At 46.4% G+C, this 25624-nt stretch overlaps 1 protein-coding gene across 1 annotated transcript; it reads left to right on the top strand.

The window, feature by feature from the left end:
* Positions 1-748: 748 nt before the first annotated feature.
* Positions 749-23444, top strand: Slc10a6 (solute carrier family 10 member 6). Its single transcript, XM_032916515.1, has 6 exons — positions 749-1125; positions 11386-11504; positions 12108-12196; positions 17618-17790; positions 21450-21607; positions 23111-23444. Exons 1-6 carry the CDS (start codon positions 749-751, stop codon positions 23314-23316), a joined length of 1122 nt encoding a protein of 373 aa, XP_032772406.1. The 3' UTR covers positions 23317-23444.
* Positions 23445-25624: the final 2180 nt, after the last annotated feature.

The raw sequence follows: 25624 nt of genomic DNA, 5'->3' as shown, positions 1-25624 counted from the left end.
AGTAGACTTAAGTCTCCAAAAGAAAAAGACAGCTTTCTCGAATTGTGTTGGGAGGGAAGCAAGTTTCCACATGTTTTAGGAGACACAACCTAGTGCTTAATCCCATTTTATTCTCACAGGTGTCTAATTATTGTCCTTAGACACAAATCCTCGGAGAAATAACAGAAGAAAAAGAAAGGGCCAATTTAAAGTCTCCTGAAATGATCTCAGCCTCCGACATTTTCCAGGCCGGCCCGATTTACTTTAAGATCTAACAAAGTCTTGTGAATGCCGGCCGGGAGGCGTGGCTTTGGCACGGCTCTCCCTGTTTTTTCCTGACTTAGTCGTTCAGGCTGCATATAGCATTGCGTGCCGGCTGTTTGAAATCCCTGCTGCATTTGGAGAAGTGATGCCTTGGCATCTGGCCCACTTCCCTAGAACACGATGTGCCACTGTTGACATGGGCCAGGCATTCCACTTGACAATACGCTTGTCTGTCTCGCTCAGCGCTGAAAGTTCAGTAGTTAGCGAGACTGGAGGGGAAAGCCCGTCTTGTCAGCGTTTGCTGAGTTTCCTGCCCGAGCACATTACTTTTACCATGTCACTTGGGAATAGCTTGATCAGATTAGCACGAGGTTAGCCAATAGCAGCTGGAAGGACTCTCCACGTGTCCCTTTGTTGCGTTATTAGGAAACACGGCTGGATAGACCTGCCCAGTGCTGGCTGCTGATGTTTCTTTGGGTTCCCCTGTTCTAATTCATGAGTCGAGATGAGCGCAGAGTGCGCAGGCAACTCCACCTGCCCTGCCAACGGCACGGAGGAAGATCCACCGGTGGGAATGGAGGGACAGGGGAGCCTGAAGCTTGTTTTCACAGTGCTGTCGGCTGTGATGGTGGGTCTGGTCATGTTCTCCTTTGGATGTTCAGTGGAGAGTCGGAAGCTCTGGCTGCACCTCAGAAGACCCTGGGGCATCGCAGTGGGCCTGCTTTGCCAGTTTGGGCTCATGCCTCTGACAGCTTATCTGCTAGCCATTGGCTTCGGTCTGAAACCATTCCAAGCTATTGCTGTCCTCATCATGGGGAGCTGCCCTGGGGGCACCGTCTCTAATGTCCTCACCTTCTGGGTTGATGGAGATATGGACCTCAGGTAAGTCACCGTCACAGTCGGGAAGCTCTGCAGTTTCCCAGTCTCCACCTGGGAGCCAGGGGCACAGTTGTGCTTAAAGAAAATATTTAAGAAATCTCTGGGTAGCTCGGAGTGGGGAGTAATGCAAACATCACGGAGCCTTGGGCAGACTCTCGGAGCCCTGAGCTTGCTCTGCTGTGATTAGCTTCTGCTTTTGTGGCAGCCTTTTCTGTCCTGAGCAACACTTGGTTCACATGCAGTAAGGGTCCTTCCTAAGCGTGGGCTCATTCCACACCTGTTGGCATCTCTAATTTCCCAGGACATCACCAATAATCGCACACAGCTGGTGATAGCGATGGTGGTGGCAGCAAGGGACACAACCAAATCGGAACCCATCAGGCTCTTTTCTTTTTCTTTTGGTCTCTTTTTGTCCCCTTCGACCTCAGCAACGTTTCTAGAACATCCTTGTTGCGAAGCAACATTTTAGGTGAGAGCGCAGAGGACATTGGGGTACCTGATAAACACAGTTGACTTGAGTCAGGGAGCACTTGGGGTTCCCAGGATGATAAACACCTCGTTGACTTTGCCTCTTTGCAGTTTAAGCCGTGTTTATTCTTACTATGGGATAGATAAATGCTCCAGGAGGAAATCGAGCTTCGTCATTCACTCACACTTTAACAAGGGTGAATGAATCACAATTTTGAAGTCAAATATTTTGATAGGAAATAGAGGAACCTTTGACGAAACATTAGATGAGTCAGTATTGGGGGAGGGGGATGGAGCGTTAAAAGCCACGGTCTTTCTAGGTTCTTCCCTTATAAATGTGCTTAAATCCTGCCTAGAGAAAATACGGCATATAAATTTAAATCTTTGCACGTACACGCAGTTTGAGATTTACTCTGTGATGAATGAATGAGTGAGTGAATGAATGAATGGAGTCAGAAATGTTGACTGAAATGGGAGTTGACGTCAGTGAGTCAGCTTCGGGTCTGGTTTCTAGTTCTCTTACACATACTGAGTATTTAGTGTGTCGAACAGATTTCGCTTATATATTTTAATAGGTGCACACCACACAGACAGGTAATCAACTCTTGTGTGGTAATGTCTCTTAGTCACTCACTCACAAGAGACTGGAAAGGAAATTCTTGATCATCTTGTATCTCCACTCATATACTCCTACTTGAAGTTCAGTGAAGTTGTCCATTAACACTCACATGACAGTGATAAAGTCCAGGTCCTGAGGATTTCTGGAAAGAAAGGAAACCAGTTTTCAGAGGTACCAGGGAGGTCTGGGCTTCTTCTTCTCACCTGGGTTCTCATAGTCACCTTGTAAGGGGCTTTTCATTATTCCTAGATCTGGGTTCTCATAGTCACCTTGTAAGGGGCTTTTCATTATTCCTAGAAAACGATTCAAGTCCCTTCAGTAGCCCAGCAATAGCTACAAAGACAGCAGCAGAGCTCACGCTGGACTTCACGTCTGGTTTCTATCAGTTTGTAACTTAGTTTTCCCCAGGACATTTGGCAATGCAACTGTATCATCTGGAGTGCGAGCAGACACCTTTAGCAGTGTTTTGAAACACTCTGGGTAAGAGAGTATTTATCAGCAGCACCCCTGGTTCATCAGCGTTTACACAGACACACTAATGAACAGAAAGGGTGTGGAATTGAGTGTTCCTTTTGTTTCTTGTTACCAACACTATCGCTTTTGTTTATTTTGCTTTTGTTTTATTGAGACAAGGTCTCATAGCCCAGGAGGGCTTTGAACTCCCCGTCCTTTTGCCTCTAGTTCCCTAGTGCTGGGGTTACAGGCGTGTACCACCATGTCGGGTGCCAACTCTGTCCTCAGTTGACTTTGTTGTGGTTGTTTTGGTTTGGTTTGGGTTTTTGTGGGGTTTCGTTGTTGTTGTTTGTTTGTTTTGAGACAGGGTTTCTCTGTGTCATCCTGGCTGTTCTGGAACCCACTTTGTACACTAGGCTCGCCTCGAACTCAGAGATAACTCTGCCTCTAGAGCTAGGATTAAAGGTGTGTGACATCATTCATGGCTTAATCAGTTTTTAAACTTAAAAAAAAGGGACTCATATATCTTAATGTGTGTGGGTATTTTTTTTTGCATGTATGTCTGTGCACCACATGCATATCCAGTTCCAGATGAAGCCAGAAAAGGGTATTGAATCCCCTAGAACTGGAGTTATAGATGGCTGTTTCCCACCATATGGGTCTTAGGGATGGAACCTGGGTCCTCTGGAAGAACACCCAGTGCTCTTACCACTGAGCCATTTCTTAGCCGGGTCATTTAAATGTTGATCAAAGTAACTTGCCTGAGAATAAATACACATGGATGTATATGACCCAGATACTATGTATATGGCACATAGTAGGCATGCAGTAACACAGAGACAGCACATAGTAGGCCTGCAGTAAACATAGGTACTCTCTTTGGCAAGCCCCCTACTACTGAGTGCCTACATCCTGTGCTTTTCCTTATCCCTAAGTTTTGATTTTGAGTTTCTTAAACACAATCTGTTTGTGTATTTTTGAGATAGGGTCTTTCAGTGTTGCCCAGGTCGGTCTCAAACTCAATATGTAGACTACACTGGCATTGAACTGCTAACAATCTTTCCAGAGATTATTTTCTATTTGGAGACAAGTTTCCCTGTGTAGCCCTGGCTGTCCTGGAACTCACTTTGTAGATCCGGCTGGCCTTGTCCTTAGAGATCCTCCTGCCTCTGCCTCCTGAGTGCTGGGAGGAAAAGCATGTGCCACCACTGCTCGGCTCCAGAGATGAAATTTTAAAGTGGGTACTAAAAATTAGATTTTTAAAAGCTTATGGACACAACGCTAATTAATGCTTAAATCTCAGGAAAAGAATATCCCGTCTTCATGAGTGAAACCATGTCCTCATTACAGTGCGTTGATTCACAGTGACTGCCTACAGAAATCAGAGAGTAGAACGCAGTGGCCAGTCTTGGATGGGCACTCTGTCCACAGTGCTGGATGAGATCGAAGTGTGCTTCATCCCACATCTTTATCTCACAAGTGGGGAAACTGAGGCAGAGCTTTTAGCGATGGCCCCAGGTATAGTTCCGTTGCTCTATTCGTTCTGGGGGGTGGTTTTTTTCATCCACCCATGCAGGGTGGATGACTTAAGCAGGTGTTCCGACTTAAGTGGTGTCTACCCACTGCGCATGACAATGCCCAGGGCCTTCCCAGCATCCTGTGCTCCTTGCCTAGTCTTCTCCTGCTCCCCCGACTCGTTTCCCCGCTCCTGCCTCCATTCATTTTCTCAGCTGACTGTCAGGCCAGCCCTCTTACTGAACTGTTCACCGCTCTGGCTTCCTGTCATCCACCCCTCTGTTGCTTCCTCGGGTCACACCCTAGTGAGTTCTTTGCACGGTGAACCTGATTGATGATGTTCAGAATGCAGCTCCTCCTCCTCTTTGGGAATCCAGGATGGAGACCGGGAGGAGGGTGCTCGGTGTACTCGGGGATGAATTGGGGCAGGGACTTTCTCTCTCTCCTGTTCTCGCTGGGGTTGGGTTACCCAAGGATTCCTACTGCTTGGAAGTCATGAGGACTGTGAGGTGTATCACCTAGTTGCTGTTGCCAGATTCCTCGTTATACCAGGAAAGGAGTTGGCAAAGTGGTTGTTGAGGGCGATGACTAAGTTGTCACAGGTGACTTTTTGGCTAGAGGCCTGATCAGTCGGTGGCACAGGACATGCTGCTGATAACCTTGAATGTCATCACAAACATGGGGACCCCATCAACCAAAGGGGCAGAGATGAGGACCCTTTGGGCTCTACCTGACAAGGGGACCCTGCCTTCTCCATGGCTGTGAAGACAACAGTAGATTCCACAACGTACTTGGCACCAGGCTTGCTCCAATTGCTGTTGGAGGGTCCTGGAAGATCGAGGTGGCCTTCCCATTGATGGCAGGGCTCCTGTTCTCAGCCTTGACTGTGCCATGGACCTTGCTGTGTGTGGAATCCTACCGAAATATGTGACCCTGTAGTTGAGGTCAGGAAGGGATCACTAATGCAACAACATCCACTTTGCCAAGGTTGAAGACAGCCCTGGTGACTAGGACCCCAATATGGCCAAGTCGGTTCCCTCTGATTGTAATGTGTGGTTTTTCCTACCCAGTTAAGCTAGGCTAGGCTGTTAGCACTGTATGTCCGGAGCTTAACGTGGGGTAGCAGAAAAAACTATACATTATATCCAACGCTTGCCACATTGTATCTTTGAGCCTGGCACTCTACAGAGAGAGGAGGAGCAGAGATCTGGCCTCCATTCTTGTAAATGGAGATTATAATACTTCCGTCATGGTATTGTGTCATATGTACGCGGGAGCCTAGCACTTGCTGGATTAATCGGTTTACCCCACCGGTCCACGTTTATTTCCCATGAACTCCTCAGAGGCAAGAGGACTCCAGTCAAAATGAATTACTCATTGTTCCCTAAACACACCCTGGTTTTGTTACTCCTATTGGCCATGTTCTTCAAATACCCCTCAGTGTCAGCTGGCCTGATCTGTCTCCTCCAGTCATGACTCTCCTTAATCGTCCTAAAAAGAGAGAGTCTCCCTCTCCCTCTCCCTCTCCCTCTCCCTCTCCCTCCTCCTCCCCCTCCCCTTCCCTTCTCCCCTCCCCCTCCCTCTCCCTCTCCCTTTTCCTCTCTCTCTCCTCTCTCTCTCTCTCTCTCTCTCTCTCTCTCTCTGTGTGTGTGTGTGTGTGTGTGTGTGTGTGTGTGTGTGTGTGTGTGTGTGTGTGTGTTGGGCCCTACCTAGCACAATCCACCAACTGACCTGTCATCTTCAAGTCGGGGTGCTCAGGGAAGAGCACCTTGGAGCCATGGATCTCACTGTACCTCAGTTTCCATATGTATTTTGTTGTGTTGAGGCAGGATCTCATGGAGCCTAGGCTGGCCTCAAACTTGTTTCATAGCTAAAGAAGCCTTCCGCTTCCTAATTTTCCTGCCTCTGACTCCCACGCGCTAGACTCACAGCCTGGGCCACCGTGCCTGGCTCTCAGTTCCCGTATTGGTAAAGGACTCTGAGGTTCTCTTTTGTCTTTGGCCCATTGTAAAGCACACACAATAAAATGTACCATTAAGAACGTTCACACAGTTACACAGCCTTTCTGCTCTGTGTCTCATGTTTGACTCCTCATGCCTTATGTATGTGACTCACATGATATTTGTCTTCTGGGGTCTGGCTACCTAACCGAGTGCAACACCTTGTGGGGTCATCGTCCTCAGAGCATCCTGTTGATGCCATTCCATCGTGTGTGTCCTGCTTTGCCTGTCCACTCCTCATAGTCCTGGCTGATCTGGCTCTTCCTGCCTCTGTCTTCCAGAGTACCGGGATTAGTAGCATGTGCTACCTCCCGACGACTGTAAATACAATGGCATGAAATGGGGGTATACAGTTGGGTGCTTGCTTTCATCGTTCCATCTCAGATGTATGCTCGAGAGTAGATCTGAGCAGTTGTTTTGTGAGCACCATGGGAACAGGACGAGAAATGAATTAGAAAGCCCTAGCCTCACCTTCTCCTACCCTACGCTGTGAGATGGTCTGAGCGTGTAGACCAGGCTAGCCTCGAGCTCTTAAAGATCCCCTTGTCTCTACTTCCAGAATGCCCTACTCTGATTTTAGTATCTCATGTGAATGATGACATATTTTTGGTGTCCTGCCTGAAGGCCTTGCCCCTGTACGACTGCCAGCCTCACTTCTCAGGTGTGCCAATTGCTTGAGGCTTTGTCTGTGTATGTACACTCAGTGCCAACCTGGTGGTGTCAGGGCCTTGCTAGGTGAGTGACTGACACAGAGACAGTGTCTTTGGTCAGTGTTACTACAGTAACACAGTAGCCAAAATGAAAGCTGTTTGTTAATGCAACTCAGGACAGCTCACACTGCCTATTGGTAGCCCTGGAGAGGGAATGTCTTGAGGCTGTTGTATGTGTATCCTAGGTTACAGGATTCTGGACATGAGTCAGTGTGTCTGTGTACTTCAGTGGCCAACACTGATCCACGAAGCTCTCCTGGGCTTCTTTCCATTTTTATATTTATTTATTTTGAGACAGGTCTCACGCAGCCCAGGATGGGGGGACAACCTTGAAACAGCATTGACCTTCTGATCCTCCTGTCTCACCCTCCCGGGTTCTATGATTACAGGAGTGCGTTGCACGCCTGGTTTTCTCCTCTGAACTGAACTCCTTGGTCCTTGGCAGACTTGAGAGATAGTACTGGATTCTTTAGGTCTGGCCTGGCCTTCGGTTTTGGAGAGAGCAGTGAGATCGAACCTGTGTTCGTTAGGTTGTTTTGAAACAATGGCATAAATGCCAACAGAAGCAACGTGAGGGAGAAAAGCTTCACCTCAGCTCACAGAGTCAGGAGCTGCAGTCCTTTATTGCAGGGAAGGCAGCAGGAACACGAGGCATTGGCTGATCACATGGTGCAGACCAGAGAACCAAGACAAGGGTGGGAACCAGAGACGGGTATAGCATTTTCAAAGGCTTCCCCTACTGACCTGCCACTGCCCCACTGCCAGGTCCTCTTTTCTAAGACAGAAGCTGGCAGCAGCCTAGAACTTGCTTTGTAACTGAAGACGACCTTGAACTTCTGATCTTCCCTTCTCCACTTCCCAAGTGCTGAGATTACAGGCATGGGAAACCATTCCTATTTTCACTCAGAGCTGGGGATCCAAGCCAGGGCTTCTAGCATGCTATGTGGACACTGTCCTGATCGAACTCCACGCCAGCCCAGACCTCATCTTCCCAAGGCTCCGAGGAACTTAGCTTAGTGGCACAAGCTGGGGACTGAGTGTTCAAAACATGAACCTGCGGGGGGACATTCCGGATTCAAGTAATACCTTAACGTCGTTGTTATCAAGATAAAGATACCATCTACGTACGCAGTTATTGTAAAAGTGAGAAGCGAAAAGACAAGAATATGAAAGCGTTTGAGGCAGGAAACGTGGCAAACAGTACTCAACACTCAGTACATCTCAATAAATGTTCGTTGTCCTTACTGGAGGGAACGCAGGGAAGCATCTCTGTGTGGGGACGGAGACTCAGGCTGTGAACTCCGTCCTGGGATAGTTTCTGTGGATGTGACCTTTTTTTGTTTGTTTGTTTTTGTTTTGTTTTTTTGTTTTGTTTTATTTATTTATTTTATGAGTACACTGTCACTGTCTTCAACACACAAGGAGAGGATTCCATTACAGATGGTTGTGAGCCACCATGTGGGTGCTGGGATTTGAACTCAGGACCTCTGGAAGAGCAGTCAATGCTCTTAACCACTGAGCCATCTCTCCAGCCCTGTGGATGTGATCTTATGGCAAACTGGTGTCTATTTGGCTAACCAGATCATTTCTTCTTTTACGGAGAAACAGTTTTGTCTGGAGAATTGGAGTTCTTTGATTTTTATGGACTCAAAATCAAAATAACCTTTCAATAACTTAAGCCCCAATTACAGAATGCTGTTGGCTGCCTTCTAGTGGAATGTGTGGCTCTGCCTTGCTGTGGGGGAGCCCAGGATTTACCTGTTTGCCCAGTCTTGTTAAACCTGTCTCCCTCTCTGCAATAGCTGTGGATGGTGCCATTCTTCTTCGTGTGAGTGGAATCTTGACAATGCCAGTGGTTTCCACCGCGTGAGCAGTGGAGGGATCCAGCTAGCCACATCCTCTGTTGATGCCACATTGGAATCTCTTGGCCGACACTGGGAGGCGTGGCTTCGCTTGGTACATCATACAGTTTCTGTGCTTCTCCAGCTCGGCTGCTGCTTACAGCCCTCGGCAGATCGCCAGATAGTCTCTTGTCCTCTGCCAACATCATTCAATGTATTATGGGATCGGCGATTCTGTGGGGGCTGGGGACAACAGCCTGGGGACTCGAGGTTTCACAACCAGTGAGCCACCAACACTTGGCTTTTTATAGTGAGGAATTTCAGCCTTTTGCTGCTGGAGCCAAAACCGTACGGGGGTGGCGGGGAGCATTCCGGACTCCATAGTTCAAGATTAAACTGACGCAATGGAGAAATCCTTCTAGGACTCGGTAAACAGAGAGCCAAGGCCTACAGCATAGGTCAAGAATTTGGAAAACTTCCCTAGGTATCATCTCTACAGAAACAGGCTTAGAGTGGCAGCAAAATCTTCCTCTAGCTTAGCAGGAAGATATCTGTGTTTGGGTTTTGGTGTTGGGACTGAACCCCAGAGCCTCCTCAGAATAAGATGATACTTTTAGGTCTTATATGGAATGAAAAATACGGGCTGGGATTTAGCTCAGTGGTAGCGCCACCTAGGAAGCACAAGGCCCTGGGTTCCGGTCCCCAGCTCCGAAAAAGAAAAAAAAAAAAAAAAAAAAAAAAAAATACGCCAAGGTTTTTTTTTTTAATAAGAAAAAGTTTGCAAAGAAAAATTTATGTGGAAACATTGACCCTATTTTTATGGAGACAGTTTAGTTATAACGTAACAGTCTGGTATTTGTTTAGGAAAAACCAAAATTACTTACCAATGGGCCAGATGAGAGCTTTCTTTTTTTTTCTTTCTTTTTTTTTTCTTTTCTTTTTTTCGGAGCTGGGGACTGAACCCAGGGCCTTGCACTTGCTAGGCAAGCACTCTACCACTGAGCTAAAGATGAGAGCTTTCTAAAAATGTTTTAGTAAACTAGGGCATTTGATTAATATGTGATGTGTGAAGGAAGCCCTTCGGTTCAGTGAGAAAAGTGTACTCATGCACTTGCCTCTCAAAACGAGATAGTTTCAGATCTTATACCATATAAAAATAAACTTTAAATAGGCTGAAAAATATAAACACAGAGCATCAAGCCTTAAACAAGTAAAATTTAGGGGTGCTGTCTGAATGCGGCAGGAATGGAGGACATCTTCACAAGGATGAACAGCTTAGAGGCCATCAAAGAACAACAGCCCTTCATTGTTTTTCTTACAGGTTTAATTATATATGTATGTGAGTACACTGTAGCTGTCTTCAGTCACCTCAGAAGAGGGCATCAAATCGCATTGCAGGTGGTTGTGAGCCACCATGTGGTTGCTGGGAATTGAACTAAGGACCTCTGGAAGAGTAACCAGTGCTCTTAACCACTGAGCCATCTCTCCAGCCCCCTTTATTGTTTTTGAGACATAGTTTCACTATGTAGCATTTTGACTGGTCTAGAACTCACTCTGTAGACCAAGCTGGCCTCATTCTCATAGAGATCTACCAGCCTCTGCCTCTAGAGCGCTGAGATTAAAGGACGGCGGTATCACACCTGGAAAAAAACAAAACAAAAAGAAAAAACTCAACAGCTTTACCCACATACATTTTAGCTATGATAAACATCATGAGCAAAGTCAAAGATAAGCAGTATATTTATCGAGAAGTCTTGAGTCATACATTTTGAGAGTTCCCTCTGGGTAGGAAGAAGAGGTCAGATAAGTCAGATCGTCCATGGAGGAGGGCATAGAAGAGGCCGGAAGCATGAAAGAATGTGGGCCTGGGAGAAGTAAATTGTGAAAAGGGCGCGTTGAGATCTGTTTCTCAGTACTCTCCAGTGATGTCAAAGGGGCAGAGTCCACACTGCAAATCCAAGCTTTGGGCAAATACCTAGCAAATAGAAAATTCCAGGTTTTTCGTGCAGAGAACCCATGTGGGAGGAGCCCTCCTACAGAAGCAGAGTCATTTCAAGTGAACACCTGTTCCTAGTCAGAAGGCTACACAGAATCCATTTGGAGGAGAATTTCTAACCCAGGCGACCATCTCTCATGACACTGGCTCTCGACTCCTGCTTTCCAACACCTCTTGTCAGGAGTCTGCAAACGCAGGTTCTTTTGTATCCACGGGGAGTTCTGTTAAAGGTGTTTGGAAGCTTTTTGATATTTAGTAATACTTTGCACCAGGCAGGTGGTAAGTCAGCTTTCTGGTATTCTAATTTGTCTTATCCAAGCACCAAAGTGGTTTTAGAAATGCTAGGATGCTTTCTTTGGACCTCAGAGCAGTGAGCTCTGAGTAGTACAGCCCATGCAATCTCTTAGAAGCAGGGTCCAGGAGTTGCTTTTGGTAGAGACTACATTCTTAATTAATTAAGTAATTAATTTTTTTTGAGACAGGTTCTCACTATGTGGACCTGGCTGGCCTTACATTCACAGAGATCCCCCTGTCTCTTTCTACCCAGCGCTGGGGTTATGGGCTTGTACCATGGCATCTGGCCCAAGAATACACCACTAAAGTAAGGACCAGGTTCTCAGTCTCCGGCTTCACCTCCTAAGCTCCTCCGTTTTACTTCCAGCATCAGCATGACGACCTGCTCCACAGTGGCTGCTCTGGGAATGATGCCCCTCTGCCTCTACGTCTACACCCGGTCCTGGACTCTTCCACACAGCCTCACCATCCCGTACCAGAGCATAGGTCTGTAGGGGGCTTGGGTAACTGAGCAGAAACGGCAACGAGGATGGTTCAGATAGTAGAGGATGGCAGAGCTCTCTGAGGGTTTTAGTGTTACCTAAATTAACCCTCTTGGTCTCTATTTCTACCTCTCATCCTTTCACACTTTGAGAGGAATCCATCTCTAACATCTGGACTCTTAGCCCCCGTGTGCTAGTTTTTATAGGTGGAGTGGAGCCCCAAGGTGTGATATCTATGAAGAAGAAGGTTTATTGAGCTCACACTGTACCTCACATGCTGTGTCTCACAATGGCTAGGCATCCACACGGCATGGCACAAGTCCTTGAGAGTCCCTTCCCTGGCTGGAAATTCCATCGACTTAGAGGAACCGTTCTCATTCCTAACCATTATATTTCCGTTGCCTCTAAAATTCCTGTGATCCCTTGATGGAGGATTCTGAGAGAAATGGTGGCCCAGGCGTGATGACATGTATTAATAGCACATACTCTTCAAAAAAAAAAATTGTATTTCAAAGCTGTTAACTAACTGAAATGGAAATTGCTGGGAATGTCAGAGGCATCAGGGGAAGAGGGGACTCTTGTCTGATGGTTTTTCTTTCTTTTTTAGGAATTACCCTTGTGTCCCTGGTCGTTCCTGTGGCCTCCGGCATCTATGTGAATTATAGGTGGCCAAAGCAAGCAACATTCATTCTCAAGGTCAGGAAGCCCCTCCCACGCACAGCACATCACCAGATGCAGAGACTAAAAGACAGAACCAATGAGCTGTGGCAGTACAGCCCCTTCCTGTCCTTGGCCTGGAGCTCTGTCACTCCTACCGGCCCACACAGGTTGTGGCATCTTGGAAAACGTGATGTTCCTAGAGACAGAAACACTAGGGCCTGGCCTGGGCTGAGAATGCCTGGCCCTGCCCCTCCCCTAGGCTTCCCACAAGCACCTGTAAGGTGAGGCTCCTCCCTGCAGTGAGCACAATGGAGCCCCAGTGTGTGGGAACATGGGAGGTTCCTTAGAACGGATGAAGGGCTGTCTTGCAGAAACACTCCCGGGAGCACACTACTAGACTTGTAATTGGTGTACCCAGCAAGGTCTGCTGACCTCATGACACCGTGTGGATGAAATCACCCTGAAAGTGCTGAGGGGTGGCCATGGGATGGTGGGAACCCGGGCATCCCACCTTCCCTTGCTTCCCAGTGCTGTCTTTGGTCTGCTTGAGAAACAAGTGCTTGTCCTTGCCAGATGACTGTTAAAATCACCTCAGAAGACATACGTTTTGAGTTTCTTCAATGCTGAAAAGGGATCTCAGCTAATTTTACCTTTATAAAGAGATGAGTGGGGGTTCCTTGGAGGTTAGGCAGAATTATCTGTTCACTTCAGCTTGAGATTGAAAGCTTAGTCTGACCTAAGCTTACACTGTCTCCGGCTCCTTTCCTAGCTGAGCAATGCCCAGTGAGAGCCAGACAGGACAGGGCAGGGAGGCTGTGTGCAGGGAGCACAGAGCACACTGGAAGACTTAATTTCACTCTTTCTGGGCTGTACTCATGGGACAAAGACCCTCCTTTCCCAGGCTTGTCACTGTCACTTTAAAAGGGGAACACTCCCAGTGGGAAATGTTCACAGAGCAAGAGGACAGTGTGACCATGGAAACTTTCAAGTACTTTGTCATTGTTTTTCTTAAAAGAGCATTCAATGATGACAATTAAGAATATCTTATTTTAGCCTTTCTGTGTACTTGTGACTTTTGTCAGCGTTAGTGGAGAAACCAGATGTATTTTCTGTGTGTCCGTTTTGTTGTGTGTGGAGAACAGGTTTAAAAACTCCTTTCTTAAGACAAACATGGTGCCACAGGCTTGGAATCCTAGCACTTGGGGCACGGAAGTAGGAAAAGCCTCTGCTACATAACAGATTCGAGCCCAGCCTGGCCCACACGAGGCCCTATTGTTTTCCCCCAAGCAAACACTTTCTTTCATTAATTCTGTGGGGTTTATATTAAAGTATGTTAAATAATATGGGAAAGCTAGACCCCACAGTTTAATCATTATTTTAGTATTTTTATTTATTTTGAGGGAGAGTCTCAGTGTACAGCACAGGCTGGTTTCCAACTCATGGTCCTGCTACATCAGTTTCACAAATAGCTAAGATCAGGGCCATGTGCCAATACTGGGTATTGGCCTGATACAATGTATCGGCTCTTATCCTTGGGCTTTACATACTTTCCAGGTAACATGCTTCTGCAGGATTTTACTTTGACATTGCTTTTGATAGAGGAAGATTCTGACAGTGAGAGCTTTATGTAACTTAGCATTTCCCTACCAGGCCAGAGCCTGAGTGTCTTGGTATTTGAAGTCACCCTCCAAGCCATGATACGTTTCTTGTTTTATTTGTTCATTAGTTACTTTTGCATACTTGTGGCCGCATGCCTGACCTAAGGAACTTAAGAGGGGAAATTTGGCTCTCAGTGTCTTCATTCAGTCTGTGTTCACTGAGCAACGTGCTCTGGGCCTGTTTAAGGCAGAACATCACTGAGGCAGGAATGTGTGGTACAAGAGAGCTGGTCACCTCTCAGCAGACAAGCAGCAGAGAGGGAAACAGGTAAGGGCCAGAAACAAAACACTCCCAGGGACCTGCACCCTAGTGACCTATTGACCTAGTAGTCCTCACTTCTTTAATGTTTTAGCATCTTTCAAAGTAGTGCAATGACTGGCTCTCAGGCTTTAACACAGGAGCATGCAGGGAATGTTTCCTATGCAAGCCGTAGTAACTTGTGTCCATTTTTCTTTAGTACTCCAGGGGCTCCTTTGGGTCTGAATCATTTCAAGTAAAGACTGACATCATAAATAGGTCATCTTTCCATAGTCTGCCGTCCCCAAGAGACCAGTGCAAGCTTGCTAAGATCCAAATTGCTCTTAGCACCCTATGATCTAGACTCAGACATTAGAATGTTTTGGATTAACTGACTTTTTTTTGGGGGGGGGGGAGAATTGTATGTAGCTGAGGTTGTCTGGGAGCCAGGTTGGCCTAGAGCTTGTGGTGGTCCTCCTGCCTTTATGTCCTGAGTGCTGGGGTTCTAGGTATATGCCACAGGTTGCAGCTAGATATTGCACTTATTAAATCAGAAAAAAATAATAGACTGTATCCATGTGAGAGAGGATAGAACACTTCTCTTAATGTTAGCTCTGATTGTCTAGTGGGTATTTTTTTGTTTGTTTGTTTTGGTAGAGAGACACAGGGGTCAAGGAATAGGATGTGATTGGTGGATCACAGGGTGACCAGAAAGGGGCTTTTTGTAGGGGTGTCATCTGCTGCTGTCATTTGCCCTTCTAAGATGTCAGGTTTGGTCCAGGGTGTGAGCTGGAGATCCTGACACCTGTAAGAGGTGGGACCTGCTACTAGGTTATGATGGTGGAAGGCCTGAGTGGAGGCCTCAGGGGCTGGGTTAACTCCTGTGAGGATGGCTTGCCATGCAGAGCCTGGCACTGTCCCCAAGCTCTTTTATACACACTGTTCACCACTCTCTCCTGTGGTCACACTGCTGTGACGACATCTGTCATGAGACCTCTGCAGTACTAAGCCATGCCACTGCTCTTGTCTACTGCATTGCAAGCTGAGCTGAAGGAACTCTATATAAAGTGTCCGAGTATTTTCTGACAGCAATAGAAACGGACCGAGGAGGCATTGTCAGGGTCTGATTATTTTATAATATCTCATTTATGAAAGCCAAGCCCTCCGGTTTACTTCTCTACTTGAAAGGGAAATACATTGATCCTAAAATGAGACTTATCATTTCTGTCCAACCCTACTAATCTCTTACGGTTTAGCTAATTTCTCATGGTTTAGCCTCTTGACTGTTCTGGAGCTGGGATTTCCCTAGGTACAGTACTTCCCCATTCAGTCTTGCTTTCTCTAGGTTCTGCTACCTCAGGTAGACTACAGAAAAATAGATTAGATGGAAAAATTCCAGAAACAAACAACTCATTTATTTTAAATCGGGCAGCCTGGTACTTAGCGTGATGAAATCTCGCACTGTCTGTCCTCTTTACAACATGAGCTGTCCCTTCACCTTGTCTGTCACGTCAGTCTGTAAATGCTGTGATGATTTGACACCAGGTCCAAGTTCTAAAGGTGTCCAAGAAGTTTTTATCATAGCCTCAGGTCAGGAGAGTCCTTCCTAGGCCAGAAGATCGCTGACGTCAATGTCCTTAGCATCTAATTAGCTTTAGTCGTCAACTTGACACAGTCTGGTGCTGTCTGAGAAGAAAGCCTCCATTGGGGAGTTTTCTGGATCAGATCGGCCGCTGGGCACACCTGTGGAATGGTTAGTCTTTTTGATTGGTGAGGCAGGGCCCCGACCACTGTGGGCAGCACCATCCCCTAGGCAGACGGTTCTGGGTTTTATGAGAAAGTTAGCTAAGCTGGGAGGAGCTTTAAGGAGTCAGTTCCTGAGAGGCTGCATAGGCTCCTATCGATGGCCCTGCCCCTATGCACACGCTGGCAGCTGTGATTGAACCCCAAGAGTGTAAGGAAAGAGAACAGGTAAAGTTGGGCGGGAACAGTGGTAGTGAGATAGAGGAGCCCTGAAGAGGAGGACACAGGGGAAGGGGGGAGGGATGTGAGTAAGGCCCATTGTCCGCATGTCCGACATTCCCAATGAATAAAAATCAGATTAGTTAAAAAACACCTTAAAGTCGTCAACATTTTCCCATGAATATATGTAATGTATTTACATAGTATTTATTTAATAAATACTTATTAAAAAGAAAAGAAAGCGAGGTGAGCACGAGGCTGAGACCAAGCCAGCAGGCAGCGTCTCTCTGTGATTCCTGCCTCCAGTTCCTGCCCTGACTTCTCTCAGTAATGGACGGAGCCCTGGCAATGTAGGCCAAATGAACCCTTTTCTCCTCTAAGTTGCTCTTAGCTGGGGTGATTTATCACAGCGAGAGAGGAAAGCGGACTGTGACAATGTTAGCTAACCAGGACCTTTCGTTATTTCTATTAGTTCCTACTTATTATTTACATGCCTTAAGTCTGTGTATTTTTTTGTACCACTATCCAAGGGTCCTTGTTGTTGTTCTCCCCATTTAAATTGTAAAATACAGGTGAGAGGCAGGTACAGGATAGAAGGAGGCCTGTCATTGGATGAGAAGGAAGGATGGGCGGGAGAAGAGTTTGAAGGAAGAGGAGGAGACAGAAATGGAAAGGAGGAAGAGACAGGAGAGGGAGAGAAGCCATGGCAGGTGATGTTAAGATTCTGCTCTGTGTATTCACAGGTCGTTATTAATGTTCTTAAGGGATGGATGGTACTGGGCTTTGTATGCTTAGGTGGGCATTATATCTGATCAATTGGGTCAAAGGTTATTGTGTTGTGTGTTCTTTCATGTGTAGATTTAAGTGTAAGGGAGTGTGGGGCAGCTGGTTGGGGCCACCACAGAATTGGGATGTGTGTTTCTGGCATGGAAACCTGCCTTGGGAACTAGATGGGTAGAGAGATTGCTGCCAGGCTCAGAGAGAGGCCTTCAGCAGTGTGATATGGGATGGAGCAGAGCGGGTAAGACGCTTTGCCAACTGAGAATTAAGATATCCAGCAGATATCTTGGGGCACTGAGGTGCCGAACCTAGCGAGGTAAAAGACAACCATATTTTTATTATTTTTTATATTTTTACAACAACAGGTCCTAATCAGGGACAACCCATCTGTTAGTTGGGTCCTGGTCGTTAATCTACTTCATCAGAGTTATGCCCGCACAGCAAGAGCATAGCCTGGGGGGTTGGGGATTTAGCTCAGTGGTAGAGCGCTTGCCTAGCAAGCTCAAGGCCCTGGGTTTGGTCCCCAGCTCCGAAAAAAAGAAAAGAAAAGAAAAAAAAAAAAAAGAGCATAGCTTGGGTATTATACAGCATACAGCATTCACTATATCTGAGTTCGGGAACTCGCTGGGCATTGTGGAACACACTCATCGTGCACAAGAAAAGGAAGGCGACTTTAACAGGAAATAATTGGGTGTGAGCCCTCTGAGTTCTTCTACAACTTCTGATGGTCAAACCTCTTACACCTGTGCTGAGCTCAGCCTCGTGGAGGGAAGAACTCCGATGTTGCTCACAGACACTTACCTTGCGACTTTGCTGTAGGTCGGGGCTGCTGTTGGCGGCATGCTCCTCCTGGTGGTGGCAGTTACCGGCGTGGTCCTGGCAAAGGGCTGGAACATAGATGTCACTCTTCTGGTCATCAGCTGTATTTTTCCCTTGGTCGGCCATGTCATGGGCTTCCTGCTGGCGTTCCTCACCCACCAGTCTTGGCAAAGGTACAGTCGCGTAACCTATAATGTGTGTGTGTGTGTGTGTGAGTGCGTGTGCGAGTACGTGTGCAAGTGTGTGCATGCATGTGTGGGTGTGCGTGTGTATGCAAGTGCATGCACACATGTGCCCAACTACACATGTGTGCCTGTGTGAATGTGTGCATGTGTGCATGTCTGTGTGAGTGTGTGTGCACACTGTGCATGTCTCTGTATGAGTGTGTGTCTGCGTGTGCAGGCGCCTATATGTGTGAGTGTGTGTGTATGTGCATGTGCATGTCTGGGGTTCAGACTTTCAGACCTGTGTATGGGAGACACAAAGTCTATCTCTTTAACTCCTACTCAGCTCCATAAACTTTCAGGTGCACTGGCCACACTGCCATGCCAGGCTTCACTGGTGGTGTGGTAATCTTTTACACAGACAAAAGCCACATGGATAGGGTTTGCCCTAGAGAGAGCTATTATGGCTGTGATGAAACACCTTGAACCAAAAGCAACCTGGGAGGAAAGGGTTTGTTCGGCTTAAATTCCCACACTACTGTTCATCTTCCAAGGGAGTTAGGATGGAAAAAAACAAAACAAAACAAAAACCTCAGGGCTGGAACTTGAGGCCAGAGCTGATGTAGAGAAGAGACCACGGAGGAGTGCTGCGGGCGTACCAGCTTGCTCAACCTGCTTTCTTTTAGAACCAGGACCCCCTGTCTAGGGGTGGCACCATCCACAATGGGCTGGGCCCTCCCCTGTCAATCACCAGTTTAAAAACTCCCTCACAGGCTTGTCTGTAGCCAGATCTTTTGGAAGCAGTTTCTTCCTTCCTTCCTTCCTTCCTTCCTTTCTTTCTTTCTTTCTTTCTTTCTTTCTTTCTTTCTTTCTTTCTTTCTTTCTTTTTTAAGGTTTATTTATTTAATGTATGTGAGTACACTGTCACTGTCCTCAGACACACCAGAAGAGGGCATCAGATCCCATTACAGATGGTTGTGAGCCACCATGTGGTTGCTGGGAATTGAACTCAGGACCTCTGGAAGAACAATCAGTGCTCTTAACCGCTGAGCCATCTCTCCAGCCTGGAAGCAGTTTCTTAATTGAAATTTCCTCAATTAAGTTCCTTCAAACAACTCTGGCTCGTCTCAGGCTGACGTGAAACTAGTCACCACAGAGCTGTAGTTTATGACGTCAGGATTAGGGCCTTAGTATGTCTTTCTGGTCTCTGAACAGTAAAGGCCAGCCAGAAACTACACTGCAAGACCTTGTCTCAACTATGAAACCGAGAAGGGTGGTGTGGGAATCCCAAACAGGAGGTGTGAACTTGTTTCGCTCGACATAGAGATCATCGTAGGGTGTGAGTAGATTTTAAAGGAATTACATCCTTGTCGATTATGCAAGGTTTTGAAGGAATCACTGTTTATGAATAATACTTATTAGGAATTTGCCTTAAATATTGTCCTTTGATTGGGGCATATCCACTCACAAACATTGTAAAATATTAAAGATGGTAAGAGCCCGTTGTTGGCATGCCTTTCACGACATGATGAAGAGGAATGCTGACAAGCGGCGGAAACTTTCCGAAGGGCGGTGTGTGCTGCATCCACAGCCTTATGCCTGTTCGTGGTTGTTAACTCAGTACTTTTACGTTGGTCAAGAACAGGGTCATGCTATGTAGTCCTGGTGGCCTTGCACTCTATCCACCTGCTTCAGCCTCTTGAGTGACAAGGGACTAAAGGTGCCTGTCACTGCACTCTGCAGTAGTCTGTTCGGGAGCTTGCTCTATCAGATAGACACCTGACTGCTGATATGATAAGATGCTAATTCCGACGCCCATTATAAAGGTAAACATGGAAACAATTTAAATATCTAACAATAGGGACGTGTTTGTTTATGAAGCGTTCCCGTGATGGGTACGGAACATTAAATCCCTATGACATTTGGACAACACTCCAGAGCTAAACTTGTTTGAATATTTTGGTTTTGGGCTGGAGAGATGGCTCAGTGGTTAAGAGCGCTGACTGCTCTTCCAGAGGTCCTGAGTTCAAATCCCAGCAACCACATGGTGGCTCACAACCATCTGTAATGGGATCTGATGCCCTCTTCTGGTGTGTCTGAAGACAGCTACAGTGTACTTATAATAAATAATAAATAAATCTTTAAAAAATTTTTGATTTCTGCTTTGTAGGAATAAAAGCAAAAAGAATATGGAACAATATTGGAAGAAATTGCAATTTTGAGCAGGGAAGTTAAGGTTGTTTCCAATTCTTTCTTCCCTGTTTCTTGGGAATGGTTTTTCTTTTTCAGTAAGTAGGTTTATTTCTAAATCAGGAGAGGGATTACAGGAAAGTGCTTGGGTTGGGAAGGAAGGGTTAGGTCGCTGTTCCCATTCCATCCGGGAACACCAAGCATTGCACAAGCACTGGGTGAGGCCCCACCCCGACTACCCTGCTTTCTTGTTGCACCTGACAGGTAGCTATGATTACTCCACCACTGATGAGCAAACCCTTCAGGGAGGATTAGGAATGGAACCAAGTTCCTAGAGCTAGAAAGTGGTAGAGTCTGGATTTGAACCTGGGCTTGTTTCCAGGTCAAAGTCATAGACTGCTGAATGCTGGAGGCTGATGACTTGGTCTGCAGAGGAAGGAAGAACTCTATGACAAGGTGTTGTCCACTCTCTGGTCTTTCTCATAGCTCATAGCCAGACAAAGATGAGACCAGAGGTAATTGCATTTGCTTTGTGAATGGTCCAGGCTAGCTGCAACCTTGTAGCATTATGAAGCTGAGCTAGGGAGTTTGAGGGAAGTGTACTTTGCACGAAGGTAGAAATATACAATGTTGCACAGACCTTACCACTCAAAAATTTCCTACCTTCACATTGTACACCCTGTTGCCTCCAAGTGGAATCCCAGCTCCAGCCGAAAGATGAGCCTTTAACCTTTCACTTCACATGTGCCAGCTGTGAGCTTCTTGTAAATTGGAGACAAATGGAATTGCTTGACCTCCACTCCGCACTGCTTTTATTTCACTTTTCTCTCATTTTTTTTTTCTGTCTTCGAGTAGGACTCATTCCATTTTCTGCCATCCAAATAATGTAAAATTAAAAAAGGTAGAAATGAGGCAAATTTATTATCGAACTCTTCTCAAAAAGCAACCTTTCCTGACATTTGTTTTTTCCTAGTTTTTGGTGCTTTTTAGTTTGTTCAGTTTCCAGCCTCTGACTCAGTTTCCCATTCTGCCTCCTCCAGTCCTCCTCTGCAAGCGTACTGGCTTGCAGTACAAAAAGCGCCTCCTCAGGAAGCCATGCTCACACTGTGCCTGCGACTTTCCATCTGCTTCTTCCTGATCGGGGTCACCTCTTCCTGTTGTGTAGCTTCAGCCTCTGCAGAGCTTTCTGGGGTCACTTTTGTCACTCAGTTGAGTTTCTGCAGCATCTTCTGGGCCTGATCATTGGTGGGCATTGTTTTCTGGTGCGTCTGTAGTCCTCCTACCCTTGAGTTCTTGGTCAGCATTCTTGAGGTCCTATTCCACAGGGCGTCCTTGCTGTATACACACGAGGACCTCCACTACTGTTAAAGAACACATCCTTTTAGTTGTCTGAGCCTGTACTTGTCCCCTATGCAAAGGGAACACTCGAGCATGGTTCCTTTTGCTAGTTTGTATCTCTTGACTATTTCCACCACCAGGTGCAGGACGATTTCCATAGAGACCGGAGCGCAGAACATCCAGCTGTGCATCGCCATGATGCAGCTGTCCTTCTCTGCCGAGTACCTGGTCCAGCTGCTAAACTTCGCCTTGGCCTACGGACTCTTCCAAGTGCTGCACGGGCTGCTCATTGTCGCAGGTGCATGGATTCCCTCCCCACACCAGTAACTCGTTTACTAACAGTTTCAAGTGAGCTTAGGTTACTGCTCCTGTGAGATTTTTTGGCCTGATACTTTGGGGGGCTATAATGTACAAAGCCAGGGTACTTCAATCAGTGGGTGTTTCACAGAAAATACTTTCAAAGCCATCTGAGTGAGATCTTATAAGCAGAAACAAATCACGGCACCAAACCATCGCGAGAGCTTTTCTGTCCTGCCTTACTCAGAGCCTTGAGATTTGCTTTCCCAAATGCTCACTTACTCCTGTGCCAGACACTAAAACTTAGGCTGATTGGCTGCGAAGCATTTTTCAAGTACAAAACATAACACATATACAGAAGTGTAGACAGTGAAAATTTATGGACACGTATACCCAAAACATGCTACTTCCTATCTGGTCAGCCAAATATGCATTATCTGTGTGCGTGTAAATCCTTATATATGGAAGGGAAATTATAAGAAGGTGTGAATACACGTATGTGCACACACATTTATTTATTTTGGCTTAGGAATACACTCTGAGTAAGTTTAGTGATTACCTATAAAATTGATTATGCACTCTATATTTATATTTTTCTGTTGCTGTGATGAAATGCGGTGCTCAAAAGCAACTTATAGAAGAAAGATTTTATTTTGGTTTAAGTTCCAGGGAGAGAGAGAGAGAGAGAGAGAGAGACAGACAGACAGACAGACAGACAGACAGACAGACAGTGAGGGAAGCATGGCAGCAGGGGCAGGAACAGACATTTTTATGCACACATCCACACACATGCTACTCCACTACTTGCTTAGGTAGGCCCGTCTTACTTCACCTTTGAGCAGGATGCAGAGAGAGAGAGAGAGAGAGAGAGAGAGAGAGAGAGAGAGAGAGAGAGAGAGAGAAGCGCGCATAGGAGTGGGGCCAGGCTATAAAACCCTAACTGCCCCCAGTGAAGTACTGCCTCCAGCAAGGCTGTCTGTCTCCTAACCATTCTGAATGCTGTCACACTGGCTACCAATGAACCTGTGGGGCGCATGCTCATACAAACCACCACGTACACTGATTGTTACACGCTATTGGTATAGCAGCAATGATGTGAGGAACACACTCGGGACCCATGGTTTCCCAGGGGACATGGGAAACTGTTCTACTCGAACAAACTCCTGGTTCCGAGACCCTAAGGTTTAGAGAAACACCAGGCTGAGCTTCTTTGTAGCTGCGTCCTAGCACTCAAAGGCAAGTACCAGATGCACAGAGAGCACCTCACAAGGGTTTGTTGACTGACTGAGTGAATAAGCTCCGAGAGAGCTGATAAACTAATCCCAACTCTGGATAGAGAGATTCACTCTGCTGCACCACACGCGTTCATTCTGCAGATCTATCCTCTCCTTTCCGTCCCCTGTTCCCTCCCGCCCATGGATCTCCCCGGAGTATGGATGAATGTGGGGTGTCCCTCAGTTGTGCTCTCTAAGGTGATCTTAACGCTGTTTGTTTTCATACCCAGCATATCAGGCATACAAGAGGAGGCAGAAGAGTCAATACAGGAGGCAGCACCCGGAGTGCCAAGACATCTGCTCTGAGAAGCAGCCCAGAGAGACCAGTGCCTTCTTGGAAAAAGGGGCTGAGGCTGCTGTAACTCTGGGGTTAGTGCAGCCAGAGCAGCACCACAGGACCGCTGAACTGACCAGTCACGTTCCTTCATGTGAATAGTGGGAGAACCGGAACTGCTTGGTCCTCCATCTTCCTCCGTGGCCAGTGAAGACTAGGTGTGGTTGGCAGTAAGCAGCAGGCCTCTCCCCACAAAATTGTGCTCCCGTTGTGGAATGTAACCCGAGAGAGAGAGAACGCCGTGCAGAGGAGACAACACTCACGCTGCGGGACAGAGCGTCCACGGGCTTCTTGACTTCAGGCAGATGCTCTGGAGAACTAGGGAAGAGATACTAAGATTAGCTGCACTGATGTGATTCTTAAGGGATCGAGCCTCATTTAATTTTGATTAAGTGTGTAATGCAAGCGGGCGAGCTCTTTCTCTTGAGAGAAACAGACAGGTGCCCAGAATCTCTAAACTGTACATGTGCCCAAAAGAAGAGACACATGTGCGTCCGTTCAAGTATTCTGAGCACCCAATTACTGGAAAAGCCTGCAGCTTCTTTCCTGTGTGTTTTGATAGTCGATCAGTGATTGTCTCAGAACCCTTTTACACTTCTGTGTTACCTACCTCATTCTTTAGAACAGTGGCTGAGTCCAAGTGTTGCATAATATAGGACTGTAATTTATTGAAGGCATCTTTCTTAGTCTTCAGATACCTTCCAGCTCAGGGCTGCTGTGAAACCCTGGCCCTTACTCCGTGTCCCAGTAGGCTCGCTCCTTCCTGCCGCTCCAGTGGGTGGGCCCACAGCTCCTCAGAATCCCGGACAGACTGTTCTGCCTCAGAAGGGTGTTGTGCTTCACTCCCACCAGTCTTAAGAAGTGATTTCTCTTCGTTTTGACTTGAGAGAACATCTCATTAAAATTATGATCTCAGAATTACCAACTAGAACACTTTTATGGTCACTTAACTTCTCCGTGTGTTTATCCTGCCTTTTCTCTTTTAATGCTTTGTTTTTCTATTGCCTTTTTTGAAGACAGGGTTTCACAGTGTAGCCCATGGTGGCTTTAAGCTTTCAAAAATCCTCTGGCCTCTCAGCCTCTCTGGTCCTCGAAAGGGCAGTATGAGTCATTGTTGTTGGTGGGTTTCCTTTTCCTTTGGAATCGACTGTACCCCTGTCCTGGGCACTGCCACCGTTCTCTCAGCTCTTGACTTTCACGTCTTTGACTGTTGAGAGCTTTATTTCTCGTACACTTTGGCTTCATCAGTCTTTTAGAAAATATCGTGAAGGCCGGAAACTGGGACGTTAATTTTTCTGTAGGTTATAGGTTATCCTATCCTCCTCTGTAGAGAATTTGTGCAGTGCCTTTTCAATTGTTTTGGGACTTCCGGCTCTCACCGGTGGGTAATTGTCACGTGGTAGGTGGTACCTGGCAGGGAGTAAAAATCTGCCCCCTCTCTATCCTGACACCATTAAAGACAGTTTCCCGAATGCTCTTTTGCTTCCTCTATGAATGCAATATGTGGGTGGCTATCCCCATTGGGTTTTTTTAAAAAACTCATTCTTGGTGCAGTGTGTTAGAATTCTATTTTTAAAATCTGTTCTTATTTCTTTTGTTCTGTGTGTATGCCTGTGTTAGGGGGCCACACATGTCATGGCATTCATGTGGAGGTCAGAGAACAGCCTTAGGTGTTGGTCCTTGCCTTCTGCCTGGTTTGAGATGGGATCTCATGTTGGTCACTGTGTGTGCCAGGGTGGCCGTCCAGTGAACTTCTGGGACATTGTGTAGGTTAATTATCACATCATCATATATTCAACCATTTATCTCTCTCTTTTTTAAAAAGATTTATTTATTTTATTCATATGAGTGCCTTGTAGTGTCTTCAGACACACCAGAAGAGGGCATCACATCCCATTACAGATGGTTGTGAGCCACCATGTGGTTGCTGGGAATTGAACTTAGGACCTCTGGAAGAGCAATCAGTACTCTTAACCACTGAGCCATCTCTCCAGCCCCCCATTTATCTCTTCTATGCACATTGAACTGTTTCCTTTATCCCATAACCTCATCTATACATTTTATTTATTTTATCTACTTAGTGGTGGTAGGGTCTAAACCCAAGGCCTCAAATATACAGGTAAGCATCCCGCCACGGAACCACATATCCAGTCCTCTATGCAATGTGTACCTTGTCGGGACCCTGACTTAATTTTGGACATTTTTGCATTTGTAAATTTTTGTAATGTAGGAGAGTAATCTGGGGTTAAATGTTTTACCTATTTGTCTTGTATCTTTTGGGTGAGTATGACTTCAGGGATTACTAAGACAGTTTTCCAATCCAGACTATTTCCGTGGCAGTGTGGGCAGACCCCTCCAGATTTAGAGTAATAAATACTCACGTTTGTGACATGATTGCTAGTTCCTAGTC

Source organism: Rattus rattus, chromosome 11 (assembly GCF_011064425.1).
Source record: "Rattus rattus isolate New Zealand chromosome 11, Rrattus_CSIRO_v1, whole genome shotgun sequence".
Classification (NCBI taxonomy): domain Eukaryota; kingdom Metazoa; phylum Chordata; class Mammalia; order Rodentia; family Muridae; genus Rattus; species Rattus rattus.
This window is presented reverse-complemented; position numbering and strand designations above follow the sequence as displayed.